A 22688-nucleotide genomic window follows, 5' to 3' on the forward strand; every position below is an offset into this window, starting at 1 on the left:
TAAGACAAGAACACACCAATCAAGCCCTCAACCTACTAACAATTTACACCTACTACTCTTTTGTATCTGCCCTGAGATACTGATACACTTTAACCAACTTATTTGCCTTTTCAGCACCAACCTTGTTATATAGAAGTCTTGAATAAACTAATCCATATGTATTGAACGTACACTCAATCGATACTTAGTTGGCTGGACGAGAATGCAGTACTTTCAAAAGTTGACAAAATCCTACTGTCTTGCTTTGAACGATTTTACTTCCATAACACTGCTACCGTAACTGCAACTCACATTTGGGGTAGAAATGTAGATCTTCAATTTAAATGCAAGATGACAAAAAAATAGGATTGAGGATGAATCATAGAATCTCAGGGTTGGAAGGGACCTCAGGAGGTCATCTAGTGCAACCCCCTGCTCAAAGCAGGACCAATCCCCAACTAAATCATCCCAGCCAGGGCTTTGTCAAGCCTGACCTTGAAAACCTAAAAGGAGGGAGATTCCACCACCTCCCTAGATAATGCAGTCCAGTGTTTGACCACCCTCCTAGTGAAAAAGATTTTCCTAATATCCAACCTAAACCTCCCCCACTGCAACTTGAGACCATTACTCCTTGTTCTGTCATCTGGTACCACTGAGAAAAGTCTAGATCCATCCTCTTTGGAACCCCCTTTCAGGTAGTTGAAAGCAGCTATTAAATCCCCCCTCATTCTTCTCTTCTGCAGACTAAATAATCCCAGTTTCCTCAGCCTCTCCTCATAAATCATGTATTCCAGCCCCCTAATCATTTTTGTTGCCCTCCGCTGGACACTCTCCAATTTTTCCACATCCTTCTTGTAGTGTGGGGCCCAAAACTGGACACACTACTCCAGATGAGGCCTCACCAATGTCGAATAGAGGGGAATGATCATGTCCCTTGACCTGCTGGCAATGCTCCTACTTATACAGCCCAAAATTCCATTAGTCTTCTTGGCAACAAGGGCACACTGTTGACTCATATCCAGCTTCTCGTCCACTGTCACTCCTAGGTCCTTTTCTGCAGAACTGCTGCCTAGCCACTCGGTCCCTAGTCTATAGCAGTGCATGGGATTCTTCCGTCCTAAGTGCAGAACTCTGCACTTGTCCTTGATGAACCTCATCAGATTTCTTTTGGCCCAATCCTCTAATTTGTCTTGGTCTCTCTGTATCCTATCCCTATCCTCCGGTGTATCTACCTCTCCTCCCAGTTTAGTGTCATCTGCAAACTTGCTGAAGGTGCAATCCACGCCATCCTCCAGATCATTAATGAAGATATTGAACAAAACCGGCCCCAGGACCAACCCTTGGGGCACTCGGCTTGACACTGGCTGCCAACTAGACATGAAGCCATTGATCACTACCCGTTGAGCCCGACAATCAAGCCAGCTTTCTATCCACCTTATAGTCCATTCATCCAGCCCATACTTCTTTAACTTGATGGGAAGAATACTGTGGGAGACCGCGTCAAAAGCTTTGCTAAAGTCAAGGAATAACACGTCCACTGCTTTCCCTTCATCCACAGAGCCAGTTATCTCGTCAGAAAAGGCAATTAGATTAGTCAGGCATGACTTGCCCTTGGTGAATCCATGCTGACTGTTCCTGATCACTTTCCTCTCCTCTAAGTGCTTCAAAATTGATTCCTTGAGGACCTGTTCCATGATTTTTCCAGGGACTGAGGTGAGGCTGACTGGCCTGTAGTTCCCCAGATCCTCCTCCTTCCTTTTTTTAAAGATGACATTCAAGCTTCCTCTTCCTGTTCTTGGAATCAGTTGTGTTGGCTAAGTAATAGGAAATTTTCAAAGCTTTTCAGTTCTTGTTATAAATTAGACCATTTCAGATTTTCACTAAAACTGAGACAGCAGTGTCAACAATCCCTCAAGCCCCTTCAAAATCTTCTGAAAATGATTTTGTAAATTTAGTGCCTCTCTGTACAGTTTATTGTATAGAACATATGTTAAGCGTCAATCAAAGTCTCTCCCACACTCAGTAAAAACAACGAGGAGTCCTTGTGGCATCCTAGAGACTAACAAATTTATTCGGGTATAAGCTTTCGTGGGATATAGCCCACTTCATCAGATGCATGGAGTGGAAAATATAGTAAGCAGGTATAAATATACATATGCCTTATCAAGTGGCGGAGTCAGTGCTAATGAGGCCAATTCATTTAAGGTGGATGTAGCCCATTCCCAACAATTGACAGGAAGGGGTGAATATCAACAGAGGAAAAATTACTTTTTGTAGTGCTAACGAGGCCAATTCAGTCAAACTGGATGTGGCCCATTCCCAGCAGTTGTGCGGCAACTCCCATCTTTTCATGTGCTGTATATTTATACCTGCTTACTGTATTTTCCACTCCATGCATCTGATGAAGTGGGTTATATCCCAGGAAACTTATGCCCAAATAAATTTGTTAGTCTCTAAAATGCCACAAGGACTCCTCATTGTTTTACTGATACAGACTAACATGGCTACCCCTCGGAAACCTGTCACACACAGTGTGAATTTCAACAGTAGTTGGGTGCAAATTTAGAGAGACAATCTTCCTAAGCTCCACCATCTTGGGCAGCTGGGACATCAAGACTCTCTTTTCAGTTAACCAAGCATGAGACTTTCTGTCACGTCTCAGCTGGATTACAGTAACACAAAATACCTGGGCATGAAGCCTTCAGCACTTCAGAAACTCCAGTTAGTACAGAATGCTGCAGTGCATCTCTTCAGCAACACAGGCTATTGTGAGCACATCAAACCTGTCCTCTGCTCTCTGTACTGGCTTCCCATAGAATATCAGATAAAGTTCTAGGTCTCAGTCCTTCAAGGCACTCCCATCCAGGATATCTAAGAGCAATGTTCCCTTTAATTTTTGACATCCATGTGCAGAATGAATTTTATGTGTACCAATATGGAGGTGATGTGTGGCACGGGTGGGGCCAAGGGGTTCAGAGTGTGGGAGGGAGCTCTGGGCTGGGGGGCTGAGGGCTCTGGAGTGGGGCCAGGGATGAGGCATTCAGGATGCGGGAGGGGAATCATGGCTGGGACAGAGGGTTGAGGTGCAGGGCGGGGTGAGAGCTGCGGCTCGGGGCCAGGAATGAGGGGCTTAGGTTACTCCAGGGCTGTGGCGGGGAGAGAGGATTCTCCCCAGCCCTCTCTCACTACAGCAGCCTGGGGCTGGGGGAGAGCCCTCTCCCTGCTGCAGCAGCCCCGGAGCTGGGGCCGGGGGAGAGGCGCCTCTCCTCACTGAAGCCCTGCACACCCCAACTTGCTCCCTGCCCACCCCCTATCTCTCTCCTCTCCAGCCACACAGCTTAGAGGGAGCTTAGCCTAAGGATATATCTACAATGCAGTAAAAAATACAGGACACCAAGGCCTGGTCTACACTACAAACGTAGGTTGACATAAGCCGCGTTAAGTCGATCTAATAATGTATGTGTCTATGCTACTGAGTCCCTTCAGCCAACCTAAGTGGCCTGTAAAATCAACTTCTGTACTACACCTCCGCGAGAGGTGTAGCGCTTGATTTGACATGCATGGGTGAACACGAGGATAGTGTAGACACTGCACTGTGTAATTCAAAAGAATAGGCCTCCAGGAAGCGTCCCACAGTGCTCCGCTGTTACTGCTCTGGAAAGCGCTTTCAACAACACTGCACATCACAGCTGTTCCCCAATTAGAGCCCTGGGAACTTTTGAATTTTCATTTCCTGTTTGATCAGCGTGGAGAGCTCGCCAGCACAGCTGATCATGGAGACTCAAGGCCACAAACACATTCCAGCATGGAGTACACAGGAGGTGGTGGATCTTATTGCTATGTGGAGAGAAGAGTCTGTGCAGGCAGAGCTGACATGCTGACATCTATGCCAAGATTGCACAGGGCATGAGTGAGAAGGGCTCCACCAGGGACATGCAGCAGTGCCGCATGAAAATAAAGGTGCTTCGGCAAGCGTACCAGAAGACAAGGGAGGCAAACAATTGTTCTGGCTCTGCCCCACAGACATGCTGCTTTTGTGAGGAGCTGCATGTGATTCTTGGCGGCAACTCCACCACTATCTCAAAACACCTGAGACTTTGAGAAACAACGAGGAGGACATTGTTGACAAGGAGAAGGAGAATATGGAGGAGAATGTGAGGGAGGCAAGTGGAGGATCCATTCTCTCCGACAGCCAAGAACTATTTTTAACCCTGGTTTCAGAGTAGCAGCGGTGTTAGTCTGTATTTGCAAAAAAAACGAGGAGTACTTGTGGCACCTTAGAGACTAACAAATTTATTTGAGCATAAGCTTTCGTGAGCTACAGCTCACTTCATCGGAATGCATCACGAAAGTTTATGCTCAAATAAATTTGTTAGTCTCTAAGGTGCCACAAGTACTCCTTTTATTTTTAACCCTGGAGCCCATCCCTTCACAGGACCAGTTGGCGGTGGAGCGGGATGCTGGGGAAGGCACTTCTGGTGAGTACACATTTCCAATCAAACTGTAGTGGTTACATGTTATTATTTTTTATGTTTTTATGTTTAATCGGAACAAAAAAGTAGGTGTAGTGGGTATTGGTGGCCACTCCAGCTACGCAGAGAGAGCTCTCCGAAAAAGATTATTTATGTGCACGAGGATGGCCCGGGAACCCTCCCTGGAGATCTCTAGGAAGCTTTCATGGAGGTAACTCTGCAATCCTTTGCAGAAGGTTTCTGGGAAGGGCTGCGTTATTTCGTCCACCACGGTCGGACACTTTCCTGCGCCACTCCAGTATTAACTCTTTGGCATCTTTGCTGCACACAGCATTGCAGCATAAGGATCAGGTCTGTACCCAGACACTTGCAGCATCTGCTCCCTTGCCGCCTCTGTTACCCTCAGGAGAGTGATATTGCATAGGGTCACCTAGGGGAAATGGGGGAAGTTTTCAATGCTAGCCCTTAAACCGCAAACAATTCAACAAGTAATTCACCCCGTTTGGTGAAATCTGGGTCACGCAACCATGTTTTCCCAAACATGCCGTGGTTGTGGTTGGAAGGGAAGGGAAAGGATCACCATGTATTGCAAGCAGCACTGGAAAAAAAAAAAAGGGAGGGTGGCTTCCTATTTGTCTCTCCCCCAACCAGCAGTGCTGTTTTTGTAAAAAACAAACTATTTGGGGGGCTTTACACTAGTGCCTGTCCTCAAGCACCATCCAGGTTGCTAGGGGAAAGGGAGCTTTTCTTAAGTTCCAACCTGTAATCTTCACAAAAGCAGCAGCATCAGACCTCTCACCCATGCCTCGTGGCCTTACTCACCTTGGCTGGAGCAGCAAACCGACTCTTGCAATAGCCAACGGTTGTGATTACGTTGTGGCTTGCAGTGAAATGTACTGAGGGGTGATTTTTTTATTAAAAAAATTAACCTTGCACCAGAAACAATGTATGCACTGTCAATGCCACACTTGTGCTTTGCATTCGTTGCAGCTGAAACCTTGTTCGTCGGCACATCCTCCACTGGGACAGAGACTTTCCCAAATTAGAAGGTGGAAAAAAGAAGACTCAGGAGGACATGTTCAATGAATTAATGTGTGCCTCCAAGAGTGTCAAGATGCAGCTCCGAGCATGGAGGATTACACTATCCAAGAACCTGGACATGGACAGGGAGAACAGAAGAACATGCAGGGAACAAGAGCGTGCCATGCAGGAAGAGATGCTGCGGATTATGAAGGAGCAATCAGACATGTTGAGGCGTCTGGTTGAGGTTCAAGAAAGATAGCTGGATGCTAGAGTCCATGTGCACCCTATGCTTAACCTGCTGCCATCATTGCCCAGTTCTACATCCTCCTCCCCCAAAATGTCTTAAGAGGCCGGGGGAGAAGGGAGTTCGGTACCCCTTGCACTTACCACCAGGGGAGGGTCAAGGACCAGAAGACGCCCATTCCCACATCTTTGACTGTTATTGCAGTGCATCTGTAAGCAAGCTGTCTTGTTTCTCCAACCACAGAGTTATCAGCCCTTTTGCCCCAGGTCATCTTACTTTTCTTTGCTGTGTTTGTGTGCATAATAAAACTTAACGGATTGAGGAGAAAAGGCTCCTTATTCCTTCAACACATGGTTGCTGGTGGGGGTGGAGTTTACAGAGAGCAAATGCAATGGAGGGGACAGTTTGGTAAAGAACAACACAGGTAAGTGCCACATTACTCTGGCTTATTGTAGAAACTAGTTTTCAAAGCCTCACCGAGATGCAGTGCCCCGCGATGTGCTCTTTTTATTGTCCTGATGTCTGGCTGCTCAAAATTGGCTGCCAAGCAATCTGCCTCAACCCCCCCACCCTGGCAGAAACTTTCCTCCTTTTGTTTTACAGATATTATGGAGCACACAGCAGGCAGCAGTAACAATGGGAATATTGCTTTCACTAAGGTCTAACCTAGTAAGCAAACAACGCCAGTGACCTTTTAAACATCCAAAGGCACATTCCACCACCATTCTGCACTTGCTCAGCCTTTGGATGAACCAGTCCTTCCTGCTGTCCAGGCTGCCTACGTACAGCTTCATGAGGCATTGGAGCAAGGGGTAGGCTGGGTCTCCCAGCATCATGATTGGCATTTCAACATCACCTATGGTTATTCTGCAGTCTGGAAAGAAAGTCCCTGCTTGCAGCTTTCTGAACAGACCTGTATTCCTAAAGATGTGTGCATCATGCACCTTTCCTGATCATCCCACATTGATGTCCGTGAAATGGCCCCTGTGATCCACCAGTGCTAGCAACACCATTGAGAAGTACCCATTTTGGTTTATGTATTCTTCGGCAAGGTGGTCTGGTGCCAAGATACGGATATGCGTTCCGTCTATCGCCACACCACAGCAAAACCATCTACTATGTCCTGCATGTTGCCCAGAGTCACTACCCTTCTTAGCAGAAGTCTGTTGATGGCCCTGCAAACTTGGATCACAACGGATCCCACGGTAAACTTACCCACTCCAAATTGATGCCTCACTGACCGGTAGCAGTCTGGTGTTGTAAGCTTCCACAGATCTATCGCCATTCGCTTCTCCACTGTCAGAGCAGCTCTCATTTTAGTATTGCTGCGCTTCAGGACTGGGGAAAGCTCTTCCCACAGTTCCTGGAAAGTGGCCTCATGCATTCAAAAGTTCTGCAGCCACTGCTCGTTATCTCATAGTTGCATAATGATGTGGTCCCAACAGTCAGTGCTTGTTTCCCGGACCCAGAGATGGCGCTCAACACAGTCAAGGTGATGTATGACTGTTGACAGCAACTGCAAATTGCTCCACTCTGTCTTCCAGCAGGGCTGCCTGCATGGCATCATGTTGTTCCATGTGGCAGCTCCTGTATTGGCTGTGTAGATACTGCAGCATAAGGCGTGAGATGTTTGTAATGCTCACAACAACAGTGTACAGCTGAGCGGGGCCAAGCTTTTTGTGCTACGGCATCCACGCGGGTAACCCAGGCTTATGAAAAAAGGCACGAAAAAGGCTTGGTATGTTTACCGTTGATTTCAGGGAGGGAGAGAGGGAAGTGCATCATGGGAGGCTAACGCCATGTTCCCGTAACTACCCGCACCAATGTTTTGGTCCCATAAGGCATTGCAAGCCCAACCCAAAATTCCACTCGCCTATGTCCACTGTGGGATAGCTTTTTCACTAGGAGGGTGGTGAAACACTGGAATGCGTTACCTAGGGAGGTGGTAGAATCTCCTTCCTTAGAAGTTTTTAAGGTCAGGCTTGACAAAGCCCTGGCTGGGATGATTTAATTGGGGATTGGTCCTGCTTTGAGCAGGGGGTTGGACTAGATGACCTCCTGAGGTCCCTTCCAACCCTGATATTCTATGATTCTATGATTCTACCCACAGTGCAGTGCTCCGTGCGTCCATGCAAGCCCTGCTAGTGAGCATGCACTCCGCTGACACAATGAGCATAGTGTTGACACACAAGACTGACTTGCTTAAATTGGAGGCTCGATGTAGACTTACATGAAGTCGTCTTAACTTTGTAGCCTGAGTCTCAGTGCCCATGTCAGTTGACCTGGGCTTGCAGGGCTCAGGCTGCAGGCTAAAAATAGCAGTATAGACTTTCTGGCTCGGGCTGAAGCCCAGGCTTTAATAATGAATCATAGAATATCAGAGTTGGAAGGGACCTCAGGAGATCATCTTGTCCAACCCCCTGCTCAAAGTAGGACCAGTCCTCAATTTTTGCCCCAGATCCCTAAATCGCCCCCTCAAGGATTGAACTCACAACCCTGGGTTTAGCAGGCCAATGCTCAAACCACTGAGTTATCCCTCCCCCCCGAGACACACTCTCATTGAGGGGTCTCAGAGCCTGGGCTCCAGACCGAGCCTGAATGTCTATGCTACAATTTTATACTCCTGCAGCCTAAATCAGCTGACCTGGGTGATCTGCAGCCGTGCCACGGGTCTTTTATTGCAGCGTTGACAAACCCTCAAAGACGACCTAAAGCTTTGGGTTGTCAACCATGGTCTTAAGCTATGCTCCTCTGGCACAATGGAACTCTTTCCAATATAGATTCAGCTCATACTTGTGGGAGACAGAACTTTCTTAGAGACTGGTTCGAGACTGTGGAATGAGCTTCTCTGGGAGGTTGGGATAACCACAAATCTCATCATCTTTCACTCCAAGTGCAAGGCGCATTTCTCTGAACTTGCCTTCTCTAATATAAATATCTAGCAGTATGTAGATTTAAAACCAAACCAAAGCAAATCCCTAAAATCCTACCAAAACAAGATACTTCACTGCACATATACCTTGACTTTAGTGAAGCTTTTGATAAGGTCTCCCACAGTATTCTTGCCAGCAAGTTAAAGAAGTATGGCTTGGATGAATGGACTATAAGGTGGATAGAAAGCTGGCTAGATCCTCGGGCTCAACGGGTAGTGATCAATGGCTTGATGTCTAGTTGGCAGCCGGTATCAAGCGGAGTGCCCCGGGGTGTCGGTCCTGGGGCCAGTTTTGTTCAACATCTTCATTAATGATCTGGATGATGGGATGGATTGCACCCTCACCAAGTTTGTGGATGATACTAAAATGGGAGGAGAGGTAGATATGCTGGAGGGTACGGATAGGTTCCAGAGTGACGTAGACAAATTGGAGGATTGGGCCAAAAGAAATCTGATGAGGTTCAACAAGGACAAGTGCAGGGTCCTGCATTTAGGAAAGAAGAATCCCATGCACTGCAACAGGCTGGGGACCAACTGGCTAAGCGGCAGTTCTGCAGAAAAGGACCTGGGGATTACAGTGGATGAGAAGTGGATATGAATCAACAGTGTGCCTTTGTTGCCAAGAAGGCTAACGGCATATTGGGCTGCATTAATAGCAGCGCTGCCAGCAGACTGAGGGAAGTGATTATTCCCCTCTATTCGGCACTGGTGACGCCACATCTGGAGTACTGCATCCAGTTTTGGGCCCCCCACCATAGAAAGGATGTGGACAAATTGGAGAGAGTCCAGCGGAGGGCAACGAAAATGATTAGGGGGCTGGGGCACATGACCCATGAGGAAAGGCTGAGGAAACTGGGATTATTTAGTCTGCAGAAGAGAAGAGTGAGCGGGGATTTGATAGCAGCCTTCAGCTACCTGAAAGGGGGTTCCAAAGAGGATGGATCTAGACTGTTCTCAGTGGTGGCAGATGACAGAACAAGGAGCAATGGTCTCAAACTGCAGTGGGGGAGGTCTAGATTAGATATTAGGAAAAAACTATTTCACTAGGATTGTGGTGAAGCACTGGAATGGGTTATCTAGGGAGGTGGTGGAATCGCCATCCTTAGAGGTTTTTAAGACCCGGCTTCATAAAGCCCTGGCTGGGATGATTTAGTTGGGGTTGGTCCTGCTTTGAGCAGGAGGTTGGACTAGATGACCTCCTGAGGTTTCCTCCAACCCTAATCTTCTATGATACTATAATTCTTCTACATGTTCCCTCACTGTATCCCCCTAGGAGAGGATGAGAAAGCAAACAAGTGGTGAAGTCACATGGTTTAATGCACTCTCAGAAGGTGCTCAGATACTTTGATGAGCGTTATGAGAACCTATATAGAATGTAATAGGCTAATGGTGTCCAGAAGAACTTTTTGACTTTGCACTATGAGCTTTAGTATTGTGTTAGATTTTACTTCAGTCTCAGGTTTAAACAATATACTGAATACATATATGCTTGTCAGGATCACCATAACAGATAAGTTTTCTAATCTTTTTATTTTTATAGTCTGAGAAAATGGAAAACACTTCCCTTGTCATACTTTTCTCTGCATTCTTTTATTGACTCTACAGGAAGCAGGAGGTGATAGTCTGCAATTTTTTTTTCCAGACAACGAATCAGTTGCAGAAAAAATACATTTTCCTTGTATATATGCTTGTAGAATTACTGGGTCACATCTCATGTTCAACCAGCCATCTTGCATTTATATCATTGTTGATTCTCTTAGTTCTTCCTATAATTTTTCCTTTGTATCTTCAATTGCAGCATTTAGTAGTGTAGGCCTGTGAGTTTAATTCTGTCTAGAAGAGTATATCCAGGGAGAAGGGCTTTAGTCATTTTTAAAAATTTTTCATTTTCTGCTACTTTAGAATCTCAGAGTTACGAACACCTCAGGAATGGAGTTTGTTCGTAACTCTGAAATGTTTGCAACCCTGAACAAAACGTTATGGTTGTTCTTTCAAAAGTTTATAACTGAACATTGACTTAATGCAGCTTTGAAATTTTGCTATGCAGAAAAAAATGCTACTTTTAACCATCTTAGTGCAAATGAAACAAGCACAGAAACAGTTTCCTTATCTTGTCTTTTTTAAAAAAATATTCCTTAATTTTTTTTAGCAGTTTACACTTAACACAGTACTGTGCTGTACAGTATTTGCTTGTGTGTGCGCGCGCGTGCTTACTTCTGGTTGCAAGTGAGGTGTGGGGTTGACCGGTCAGTTCATAACTCTGATGCTCGTGACTCTGAGGTTCTACTGTACATTGAATATAATTTTATTAGCATACAAGACTAACTTTCTTATCAAGTTTAAGTCTTTGCATTTGAGTTGTTTTTTATGGCATAACTACTGATTTATGTGTGATATTTTTTGGATGTTACAAATGAAGAGACTGCTCATAAACGAAGCTGATGTTGAAGAGCTGCTGAAAGGCCTGATAAAGGGACTTATTACCACAGCTATGTGTTGATGACAGGGGTACAAAAAATGTCTTGCTTGCCTTACCACCCAGTTAAATGTTCTGCTTTTCCATTTCAATAGACAAAATTTCATTCAATGTCACAGTTGATCTTAACAAATCAAAAGAAACAGATATCCTGTACTTTGAGATGTAGGAAATCCTTCCTATCTTGCTAACAACTCTCGACAATGTTTGTATTTTCCTTTAAGAGAATTCTTTCTTCATTATTTCAGTCCATTCAATCACTTGTTCCCTACCATTTCTTCAATTTTAGACATGTTGAGCTAGATAAATTCATACCATGTTTGGTAATCACTAAGCATTAATTTCTCAGTTGAAGTATCAATAAGCAGCTTTCATGTTTACTATAGTTAGAATAAGAAACCACCACCCAGTAAATTCAACACTGTGAAGACTGAAAAATAAGATAAGCTAGCCAGCTTTACATACAACTATGTTATTGGATGCCCTGCCCATCATCAGAAGTACTAGACTAACAAGGAACTACAAGGGAGGGGAAAAAACCTACAGAAGGGTGAGGGAGTAACAATCTGAGTTTAATATTGAATTTTATATCAGTGTGCCCCCTTCAATGTCCCAGTCTTGCTATATCAGACTTAGGAGATCCATAAAGAAAGTACCAGAAGAGTAGGCTCTTACTGTTTTTTTCTCTCTCTTAGCTGGTGGAGGCTGTTGTTGCTGCTGCTGTGTAGGCACTATGATGGGTGCTGACTGATACACTGGCTGACTTGGGTAGAACGGTGTTCCTAGGAAATCACAACAAGATATAAACACATATTCAGTTCATTTGTAAATGAAGAGCAGCAAGTGAGTGACAGCCCTCTGATCCTCTCTCTATTCCTTTCTGAAATCCCAGTTTGAATCTCCATTTTCTTAGTAGCCTGTGTGCAGTTTCTTCTGCACTTCTATCAAATCAGCATATGACATCAAAACATGACAAGTGATGGAGAGAGTCACTAGTCCACTTTTTTCATGTGACTGGGGCCACATGCATCAACTTTCTAGAGGCACTGAAAATACCGTATATACTCATTCATAAGCTGAATATTTTTAGTAAAAAAGGGAAGCACCAGAGAAGGGGGTCGGCTTATCAACGGGTACAGAGAGGGAGAGATGGGACACAGCCCCTCCCCCCAACAGAGGGAGCAAGGAGAGGCACCACAGCCAGCAGAGCTAGAAGGGAAGAGGCGGGGCCAGAGTCTCTCCGCTTCTGGCCACGCTGCTCTTCCCCCCAGCCTCCGAAGCAGCCTTAGCTCCGGGGCTGGCAGGCTGCAGCCGTGCCGCTTGGCCCTGCCCTCAAGAGCAAGCTGTGGCCGCGCAGCCCGGCCCGCCGGAGCAGGCTGCGGCTGCACTGCCCAGCCTGGCCCGTCGGAGCAGGCTGCGGCCGCACGGCCCGGCCTGCTGGAGCAGCTCTAGCCAGGCCAGAGACATCCTCACCTGCCCCTCCCAGATAAGGTGGGAAGGGATGGGATGGGGAGAGCGTGGGGGTCCCGGGTTAGGGGTGGGGTCCTGTGGGGGTGGTCACAGGGGTTACTCCCCTAACCCCCAGCTTCTCCCCCCAAAAAAGTTTCCCCATCAGTTGCTGTCCTGGACCGTCAGGGTAAGCAGCTGGTGTGCCGGGACACTTTGTTTACTTAAAAAGAAAAGGAGGACTTGTGGCACCTTAGAGACTGACCAATTTATTTGAGCATAAGCTTTCGTGAGCTACAGCTCACTTCATCGGATGCATACTGTGGAAAATACAGAAGATGTTCTTAGACATACAAACCATGAAAAAATGGGTGTTTACCACTACAAAAGGTTTTCTCTCCCCGCACCCCACTCTCCTGCTGGTAATAGCTTATCTAAAGTGACCACTCTCCTTACAATGTGTATGATAATCAAGGTTGGCCATTTCCAGCACAAATCCAGGTTTTCTCCCTCCCCCCTTCCACACACACAAACCCACTCTCCTGTTTCATACACATTGTAAGGAGAGTGATCACTTTAGATAAGCTATTACCAACAGGAGAGGTGCCACAAGTACTCCTTTTCTTTTTGCGACTACAGACTAACATGGCTGTTACTCTGAAACCTGTCATTATGCAAGGCACTGCATTTAGCCGTATGGAGTGGAAATCTATCAACTGCATGAAAAAACTCGTACAGATACAGACAGACATCATCTTCCTTTCCAAATGCAAACAGATGGACATCGTACCAAAAGGACTGAAGGTAAAAAATCCATTACAATCTACATACCACACAGACTATGCTGACAGCTTGTGCCACACGCTCTCAAAGAAACTGCGGAACCACCTGATCAACATCCTCTACAGCAAACAGGGAAAGATTAAGAATGAGCTCTCAAAAATGGATACTCTCATAAAAATACAGCCTTCCACACAAACTTCCTCGTGGCTGGACTTTACTAAAACTAGACAAGCCATTTAGAACACACACTTTGCTTCTCTACAAAAGAAAAAGGACACTAAAAACTTTCTAAACTACTACATGCCACAAGGGGCCACAGCAATGGTTCCCTCAACCCACCCAGCAATATTGTTAACCTATCCAACTATACTCTTAGCCCAGCACAAGCAGCTGTCCTATCTCGGGGCCTCTCCTTCTGCCCCTCCACCCCCACAAACATGATACAGTTCTGTGGTGACCTAGAATCCTATTTTCGACGTCTCCGACTCAAGGAATATTTCCAACATACCTCTGAACAACATACTAATCCACAGAGACCTCCCTACCAACACTACAAAAAGAAAGATTCTAGGTGGACTCCTCCTGAAGGTCGAGACAGCAGACTGGACTTCTACATAGAGTGCTTCCGCCAACGTACACAGGCTGAAATTGTGGAAAAGCAGCATCACTTGCCCCACAACCTCAGCCGTGCAGAACACAATGCCATCCACAGCCTCAGAAACAACTCTGACATCATAATCAAAAAGGCTGACAAAGGAGGTGCTGTCGTCATCATGAATAGGTCGGAATATGAACAAGAGGCTGCTAGGCAGCTCTCCAACACCACTTTCTACAAGCCATTACCCTCTGATCCCACTGAGAGTTACCAAAAGAAACTACAGCATTTGCTCAAGAAACTCCCTAAAAAAGCACAAGATCAAATCTGCACAGACACACCCCTGGAACCTCGACCTGGGATATTCTATCTACTACCCAAGATCCATAAACCTGGAAATCCTGGGCACCCCATCATATCAGGCATTGGCACCCTGACAGCAGGATTGTCTGGCTATGTAGACTCCCTCCTCAGGCCCTACGCTACCAGCACTCCCAGCTACCTTCGAGACACCACTGACTTCCTGAGGAAACTACAATCCATCGGTGATCTTCCTGATAACACCATCCTAGCCACTATGGATGTAGAAGCCCTCTACACCAACATTCCACACAAAGATGGACTACAAGCCGTCAAGAACACTATCCCCGAAAATGTCACGGCTAACCTGGTGGCTGAACTTTGTGACTTTGTCCTTACCCATAACTATTTTACATTTGGGGACAATGTATACCTTCAAATCAGTGGCACTGCTATGGGTACCCGGATGGTCCCACAGTATGCCAACATTTTTATGGCTGACTTAGAACAACGCTTCCTCAGCTCTCTTTCCCTAATGCCCCTACTCTACTTGCGCTCTATTGATGACATCTTCATCATCTGGACCCATGGAAAAGAACCCCTTCAGGAATTCCACCATGATTTCAACAATTTCCATCCCACCATCAACCTCAGCCTGGACCAGTCCACACAAGAGATCCACTTCCTGGACACTACAGAGCTAATAAACGATGGTCACATAAACACCACCCTATACCGGAAACCTACTGACCGCTACTCCTACCTACATGCCTCCAGCTTTCGCCCTGACCACACCACACGATCCATTGTCTACAGCCTAGCTCTAAGATACAACCGCATTTGCTCCAACCCCTCAGACAGAGACAAACACCTACAAGATCTCTATCAAGCATTCTTACAAATACAATACCCACCTGCGGAAGTGAAGAAACAGATTGATAGAGCCAGAAGAGTTCCCAGAAGTACCTACTACAGGACAGGCCTAACAAAGAAAATAACAGAACGCCACTAGCCATCACCTTCAGCCCCCAATTAAAACCTCTCCAGCTCATCATCAAGGATCTACAACCTATCCTGAAGGATAAGGCATCACTCTCACAGATCTTGGGAGACAGGCCAGTCCTTGCCTACAGACAGCCCCCCAACCTGAAGCGAATACTCACCAGCAACCACATACCACACAACAGAACCACTAACCCAGGAACCTATCCTTGCAACAAAGCCCTTTGCCAACTGTGCCCACATATCTATTCAGGGGACACCATCACAGGGCCTAATCACATCAGCCACACTATCAGAGGCTTGTTCACCTGCACATCTACCAATGTGATATATGCCATCATGTGCCAGCAATGCCCCTCTGCCATGTACATTGGTCAAACTGGACAATCTCTACGTAAAAGAATAAATGGACACAAATCAGATGTCAAGAATTATAACATTCATAAACCAGTCGGAGAACACTTCAATCTCTCTGGTCACGCGATTACAGACATGAAAGTTGCGATATTACAACAGATAAACTTCAAAACCAGACTCCAGCGAGAGACTGTTGAATTGGAATTCATTTGCAAATTGGATACAATTAACTTAGGCTTGAATAGAGACTGGGAGTGGCTAAGTCATTATGCAAGGTAACCTATTTCCCCTTGTTTTTTCCTACCCCCCCCCCCCCCATTCCTCAGACTTCTTGTTAAACCCTGGATTTGTGCTGGAAATGGCCCACCTTGATTATCATACACGTTGTAAGGAGAGTGATCACTTTAGATAAGCTATTACCAACAGGAGAGTGGGTTTCTGGGGGGTGGAGGGTGGGGAGAAAACCTGGATTTGTGCAGGAAATGGCCCAACTTCATTATCATACACATTGTAAGGAGAGTGATCACTTTAGATAAGCTATTACCAGCAGGAGAGTGGGGTGGGGGGAGAGAAAACCTTTTGTAGTGGTAAACACCCATTTTTTCATGGTTTGTATGTCTAAGAACATCTTCTGTATTTTCCACAGTATGCATCCGATGAAGTGAGCTGTAGCTCACGAAAGCTTATGCTCAAATAAATTGGTTAGTCTCTAAGGTGCCACAAGTACTCCTTTTCTTTTTGCGAATACAGACTAACACGGCTGTTACTCTGAAACCTCTGTTTACTTAGGTTTGAGGGCAGCAGCCGTGTTAGTCTGTACCTGCAAAAAGAAAAGGAGTACTTGTGGCACCTTAGAGACTAACAAATTTATTTTAGCATAAGCTTTCGTGAGCTACAGCTCGCTTAGTCTCTAAGGTGCAACAAGTACTCATTTTCTTTTTGTTTACGTAGGTTTACCTCCATGCCTGCGGATGCTCAAGGTAAACAAACCATCTCGACCCGCCAGTGGCTTATCCTGATGGCCCAGGAGCCAAAATTTGTTGACCCCTGAATTATATTGTCGGATTATGAATGGGTCTTAAAAATTTTCCATTTTTACTTATCCATCTTGGCGGGAGTCGGCTTATAAATGAACTGGTTTATGATCGAGTATATACAGCACTACTGAAATCAGCCAACACTAACGGAAATGAAAATCTGCCTTTCCTTGCATTTTATTGAGCTGCAAGATCTGTGAGGACTATTTCAAGCACTGAAAAAAAGTCTACATAGAATTAAAGAAACAAGACTGGACTCTTATCCAGCGTCGAGAAAGCCATAACCAAACTATTACCTGGACGCTGCAATCGCAACTGCAACCTATTTTGAAACTGAGCTGGAGAAATTAATTACAACAGTAGCTCTATTCTCATGCTGCAGAACATAAAAAGTACAAACCATGCTTAGTACTGCAAAATACATGTTGTATTGTGGATTAAATTGACAACACCAATATCCAACAATATTTAGGTATCTTTTCCTTACTGGAAACAAGATGGCTCATATGGCTGAGCAGTCAGTTTTAAAGAATCCTGGGATGCAGCCAAAGGTAAACAAAGCAGCATACCAGAGCTGTCTGATATTTGTGTACTGGAATTCAGGTGAACTCAAAAGACAGTCCTGCATTCTTCTAACTGAGGGCATCAGCTAGGTCTGTGCCCTGCACTGACATCTAAAGTAATCTGATTTATTCTACAACAGGGCTAAACTGTGATGAAAATAAAATTAATATGTGGCATTTCCTTGCACACTATACCAAAAGGGGAGCCGGGGAACCTTTCATTCACAGAAGTGAGTGGTAAAATCCAATCAAGCAAAATAAACCTCAGCCTAATGAGATTTGATTTGTGACTTACAAGGGCTGTGTTTCTGGAGTGGAAAACTAGACTGCAAAGACCTGAAGAGATTTTCTTCTTCCAGATTGCATGCTCAGAACAGCACTGTACACAACAGCTCCTGACCTGCCAACATACTAGGCAGGTGGCTGCACAGAAGGAAGCATTTTCAAGCTGTTGAAAGACAAGGCCACTGGGGAAACTGCAAAGAGAATTCTGACCAACAATTTTGGATATATGACTTCATTTCTTGAAGACAAGTGACAGAAATGTTCTGACCATTTCTTTCTTTCTAGCTGCTTACATGGCCACCATCATCGTAGTATCTGATTGCCTTACAAACAATAAGTTTATCCTCAAAACCTCCCTGTTAAGAAGGGCAGTGCTATTATCCCCATTTTACAGATGGGGAAATGAGGCACAGAGACACTAACAGTTTGTCTCCACTGAACTTTCGTCGGTAAAACTTTTGTTGTTCACGGTGTGACAAAAAACACACCCCAGAATGACAAAAGTTTTACCGACTAAAAGTGCTGGTGTGAACAGCACTTTGTCAGTGGGAGGGCTCTCCTGCCAACAAAGCTACCGCCTCTTGTTGGGGGTGGAATTTTTTTGTCAGCGGGAAAGCTCTCTCCTGCCAACAAAGAGCAGCTACACTGTGCACATTTTAGAGGCATGGCTGTAGCGACACAGCTGTGTCATTAAAAGGTGTGTAGCCCAAGTGATCTGCCCAAGGCACACAAGAAGCCTTTGTCAGATCTCCTGACTTGAGTCTGGTGCCATAACCGCAGCTCCCTGCCCCACTCTTCCTCTCCTGTGTTTATTGTTGTGCATCATCAGACTATTTTTTGTCCCCTGGATATTTTATTCTAGGCTTTTATGTAATTATTCCATTTGTCCTGTTAAAAAACCATAAACTCAACAAGTACCTGGATTACTCCCATCTGATTATGTGAATTCCTAGATACTTCAGGTTTCTGGCCAGTAATGCCATTTGAGAGGAGGAGTTTGATTAATATTGGGAGATAGGAGCAATAACTATACACCTGAAAGGCATACAGTGTGTTGATTACATAGCTTTCTGGTTCTCTAGAAACCAGATATTCATGGATTACATTATGGATGATCTTATTATGCGAGGCCCATTGTGGAATTTAACAGGGACCTCTTCTTTCAAAAAAACAAAACAAAACAAAAAACAATTAAAAAAAAAGCAAATCCTGAAAAGCAAGAGCAACCTTTGGAAAGAAATAAGTTACCAACTAGGAAAATGTAAGGTTTCATCTCGGGATTCTGTAGTAAACCAACCTTCTCTACTCCCTTTATTTTCATTCCTTTTAGTTCAATGCCACCCATACACCAGTTTTGCCCTCACTTACTTCCATTTCCATTTGGCTAGACTGTCGGGCTCAACGGGTAGTGATCAATGGCTCCATGTCTAGTTGGCAGCCAGTATCAAGCCGAGTGCCCCAAGGGTCGGTCCTGGGGCCAGTTTTGTTCAATATCTTCATCAATGATCTGGAGGATGGCGTAGATTGCACCCTCAGCAAGTTTGCAGACAACACTAAACTGGGAGGAGTGGTAGATACGCTGGAGGGTAGGGATACGATACAGAGGGACCTAGACAAATTGGAGGATTGGGCCAAAAGAAATCTGAGGAGGTTCAACAAGGACAAGTGCAGAGTCCTGCACTTAAGACGGAAGAATCCGATGGACCGCTACAGACTAGGGACCGAATGGCTCGGCAGCAGTTCTGCAGAAAAGGACCTAGGGGTTACAGTGGACGAGAAGCTGGATATGAGTCAACAGTGTGCCCTTGTTGCCAAGAAGGCCAATGGCATTTTGGGATGTATATGTAGGGGCATTGCCAGCAGATCGAGGGACGTGATCGTTCCCCTCTATTTGCTGTTGGTGAGGCCTCATCTGGAGTACTGTGTCCAGTTTTGGGCCCCACACTACAAGAAGGATGTGGAAAAATTGGAAAGAGTCCAGGAGAGGGCAACAAAAATGCTTAAGGGGCTGGAACCCATGAGTTATGAGGAGAGGCTGAGGGAACTGGGATTGTTTAGTCTGCAGAAGAGAAGAATGAGGGAGGATTTGATAGCTGCTTTCAACTACCTGAAAGGTGGTTCCAAAGAGGATGGGTCTAGACTATTCTCAGTGGTAGCGGATGACAGGACAAGGAGTAATGGTCTCAAGTTGCAGTGGGGGAGATTTAGGTTGGATATTAGGAAAAACTTTTTCACTAGGAGGGTGGTGAAACACTGGAATGCGTTACCTAGGGAGGTGGTAGAATCTCCTTCCTTAGAAGTTTTTAAGGTCAGGCTTGACAAAGCCCTGGAGGGGATGGTTTAATTGGGGATCGGTCCTGCTTTGAGCAGGGGGTTGGACTAGATGACCTCCTGAGGTCCCTTCCAACCCTGATATTCTATGATTCTATGATTCCACATTTCAGTTTTCTCCCAACATCTCACTGGAATGCACTGACACAAAGTAAACGATAAATCACAAAGCTAAGTTGGTAAAAAAACCAACCAACCAGTCAACCAAAAATCCCTTCCAATCTTTATAAATTTCATCTTTGGAAATATCTTACGTATCCTTATTTGGGGCTTGTCTGATATTTGGATTTTGGCTGGTTAGCAGCTACACATGATACAAGGTTCTCAGGCCAGTAGCAGTTACATGTGTCACACAGCTGGACAAAAAGGTAACAGCACAGTTGCGTAAAAGCAGCTGTGTATCCTGTTTTCTTGTGATAAAGAAGGCTTTCAAATTTAAACTACATGCTATCTGATTGTTATTAATGGCCACAAATTAAACAAGTTCAAGTTCAGACTATTTGGAGTCAAAGAAGCTGATCAGTGCCTGGCACCATGCTTACTCTTTCAGCGAAGAGATAAATAGTATCCCAGGCCTACCTACACATACAGGAAACAACAGCAGGAGACAGATGCATGATACAGACAAATCTCAATTCACCTATTGTATGTGCTGGCATCCTCCTCTTTGGCTAGAACTTCTCTGCCTGCCTGGAATTAAAAGCATTAACTGTGTTATAGAAGGCTGCACTGCAGATTATCATCTCTGGCCTACTAGCTCAGCATACTAAAGCTCAGCGGACAAGGCAGCCTTAGACTAGACTGGGACTGAAAGATTACAGCCTATGTGGCAAGAAATCACAGCAGTTCAAAGAGCACAAAAGAAATCAGGACAACAACTTTTTCAAAATACAAAATAAAGAAAGGAAAATTCTGTCAGGAGAGTGGGAAGGGATTCAAAAGCCAGACAAGAGAATCAGCAGAAAAACAAAAAATTAAAGTTACGCCATGTATTCTCCAAGTTACTGTATCAGAATTAGACAGTCATTGCCACATTTATTTTCTTTATTTCTCCTGCAGTGATGATTTCAGAAATATAAACTGAAATTGTCTCCCTTATGTTCCCTTTCCTACTGCCCAATTAATTCAGAGATAACACAATGTAGGGTTGGTGACATCACTATAAGGTTTTGGGATAAGTGTGCTATTATAAATGTAAGTCACTATCACAACATCACGAGATCAAACTAGCTACAGGCATAAAGGGTAACAAGAAAACATTCTACGAATACATTAAAAGCAAGAGGAAGACGAAGGACGGGGTAGACCCGTTACTCAATGAGGGGGGAAAAACAATAACAAAAAATGTGGCTATGGCAGAGGTTCTTAATGATGTTTTTGTTTCGGTTTTCACTAAGAGGGTTGGTAGCGATTTGACACCTAACATAGTGAACACTAATGAAAATGAGGTCGGATCAGAAGAGGCTAAAATAGGGAAAGAACAAGTTCCACTCTGCACTGATTAGGCCTCAACTGGAGTACTGTGTCTAGTTATGGGCGCCACATTTCAGGAAGGACGTGGACAAATTGGAGAGAGTCCAGAGAAGAGCAACAAAAATGATTAATGGTCTAGAAAACATGAGCTGTGAGGGAAGACTGAAAAAACTGGGTTTGTTTAGTCTGGAAAAGAGAAGACTGAGGGGGGACATGATAACAATGTCAAGTATGGAAAAGGTTGTTACAAGTAGGGAGAAAAATTGTTTTTCTTAACCTCTGAGTATAGGACAAGAAGCAGTGGGCTTAAATTGCAGCAAGGGAGGTATAGATTGGACATTAGGAAAATATTCCTAAATGTCAGAGTTGTTAAGCACTGGAATAAATTGCCTAGGGATGTTGTGGAATTTCCATCATTGGAGATTTTTAAGAGCAGGTTAGACAAACACCCATCAGAAATGGTCTAGGTAATACTTAGTCCTGCCATGAGTGCAGGGGACTGGACTAGATAACCTCTCAAGGTCCCTTCCAGTCCTATGATTCTATGATTAACTGTTGCTGAATAAACAAAAAAAAGGTCCAGACCTTGGTTCATGACAAGTAAATAATAACCGAAGTGAGAACTTATTTTCATTTACAGTTTATTTCCTTTAAATTGAGTCAGCATTTGTGAAAACTACACTATTTTGGGATCCTAAGCAATTTTAATAATTAGTTTAACCACCAAACTTTTCAGTCCACTTCTGAAGTTCAGAAATACTAAATGAAAATATTAAAAGCTAGAAGTGCATGAAAAGTTGATAGAGCAAATCCAGCAGATTTCAGAATGTTGTGCCAAGGTAGTGGTAGTGAAATAAATCACTTTTCAACAGTGAGATTACATAAGGCAAAAATGAAAAATTAATAAAATAGCAAAATGTGGAGATGAGAACTAAGTATTATTATTGCACACATTCTTGAGAATTTTTCAAAATACTCCCATAAATCACCATAGTGAATTAAAAAAAAAATCTGATGAAATTTGATGAAAGTTGCACTAGAATAAAGGTCTAAAACACAATTTCACATTCCTTCAAAAAATACCCCAAGTGCACCAAATAGCAAATAAAACAAAACAAGGCAAACACCACCACCCATCATAGTTTTTCCAAATGTAATTAAAATACCCAGAAGTGACATTTCTTGGCCTACATTAAATTACTGACCAGAGCACGAAGCCTGCAATGAGATCATAGAATCATAGAATCATAGAATATCAGGGTTGGAAGGGACCTCAGGAGGTCAGCTAGTCCAACCCCCTGCTCAAAGCAGGACCAATCCCCAATTAAATCATCCCAGCCAGGGCTTTGTCAAGCCTGACCTTAAAAACTTCTAAGGAAGGAGATTCTAC

General features: G+C 44.6%; 1 protein-coding gene across 21 annotated transcripts in view; it reads right to left on the reverse strand.

Moving 5' to 3' along the window:
• Positions 1-22688, reverse strand: part of LOC142000734 (eukaryotic translation initiation factor 4 gamma 3-like) — a 235551-nt gene that overhangs the window by 191776 nt on the left and 21087 nt on the right. For all 21 annotated transcript variants that reach the window (XM_074975238.1, XM_074975227.1, XM_074975226.1 and 18 more), the window contains one exon: positions 11802-11908. In XM_074975238.1, the coding sequence (XP_074831339.1) occupies positions 11802-11908 (107 nt within the window). The remainder of the gene's footprint in view (positions 1-11801; positions 11909-22688) is intronic.

This window comes from Natator depressus, chromosome 18 (assembly GCF_965152275.1).
Source record: "Natator depressus isolate rNatDep1 chromosome 18, rNatDep2.hap1, whole genome shotgun sequence".
Lineage (NCBI taxonomy): Eukaryota > Metazoa > Chordata > Testudines > Cheloniidae > Natator > Natator depressus.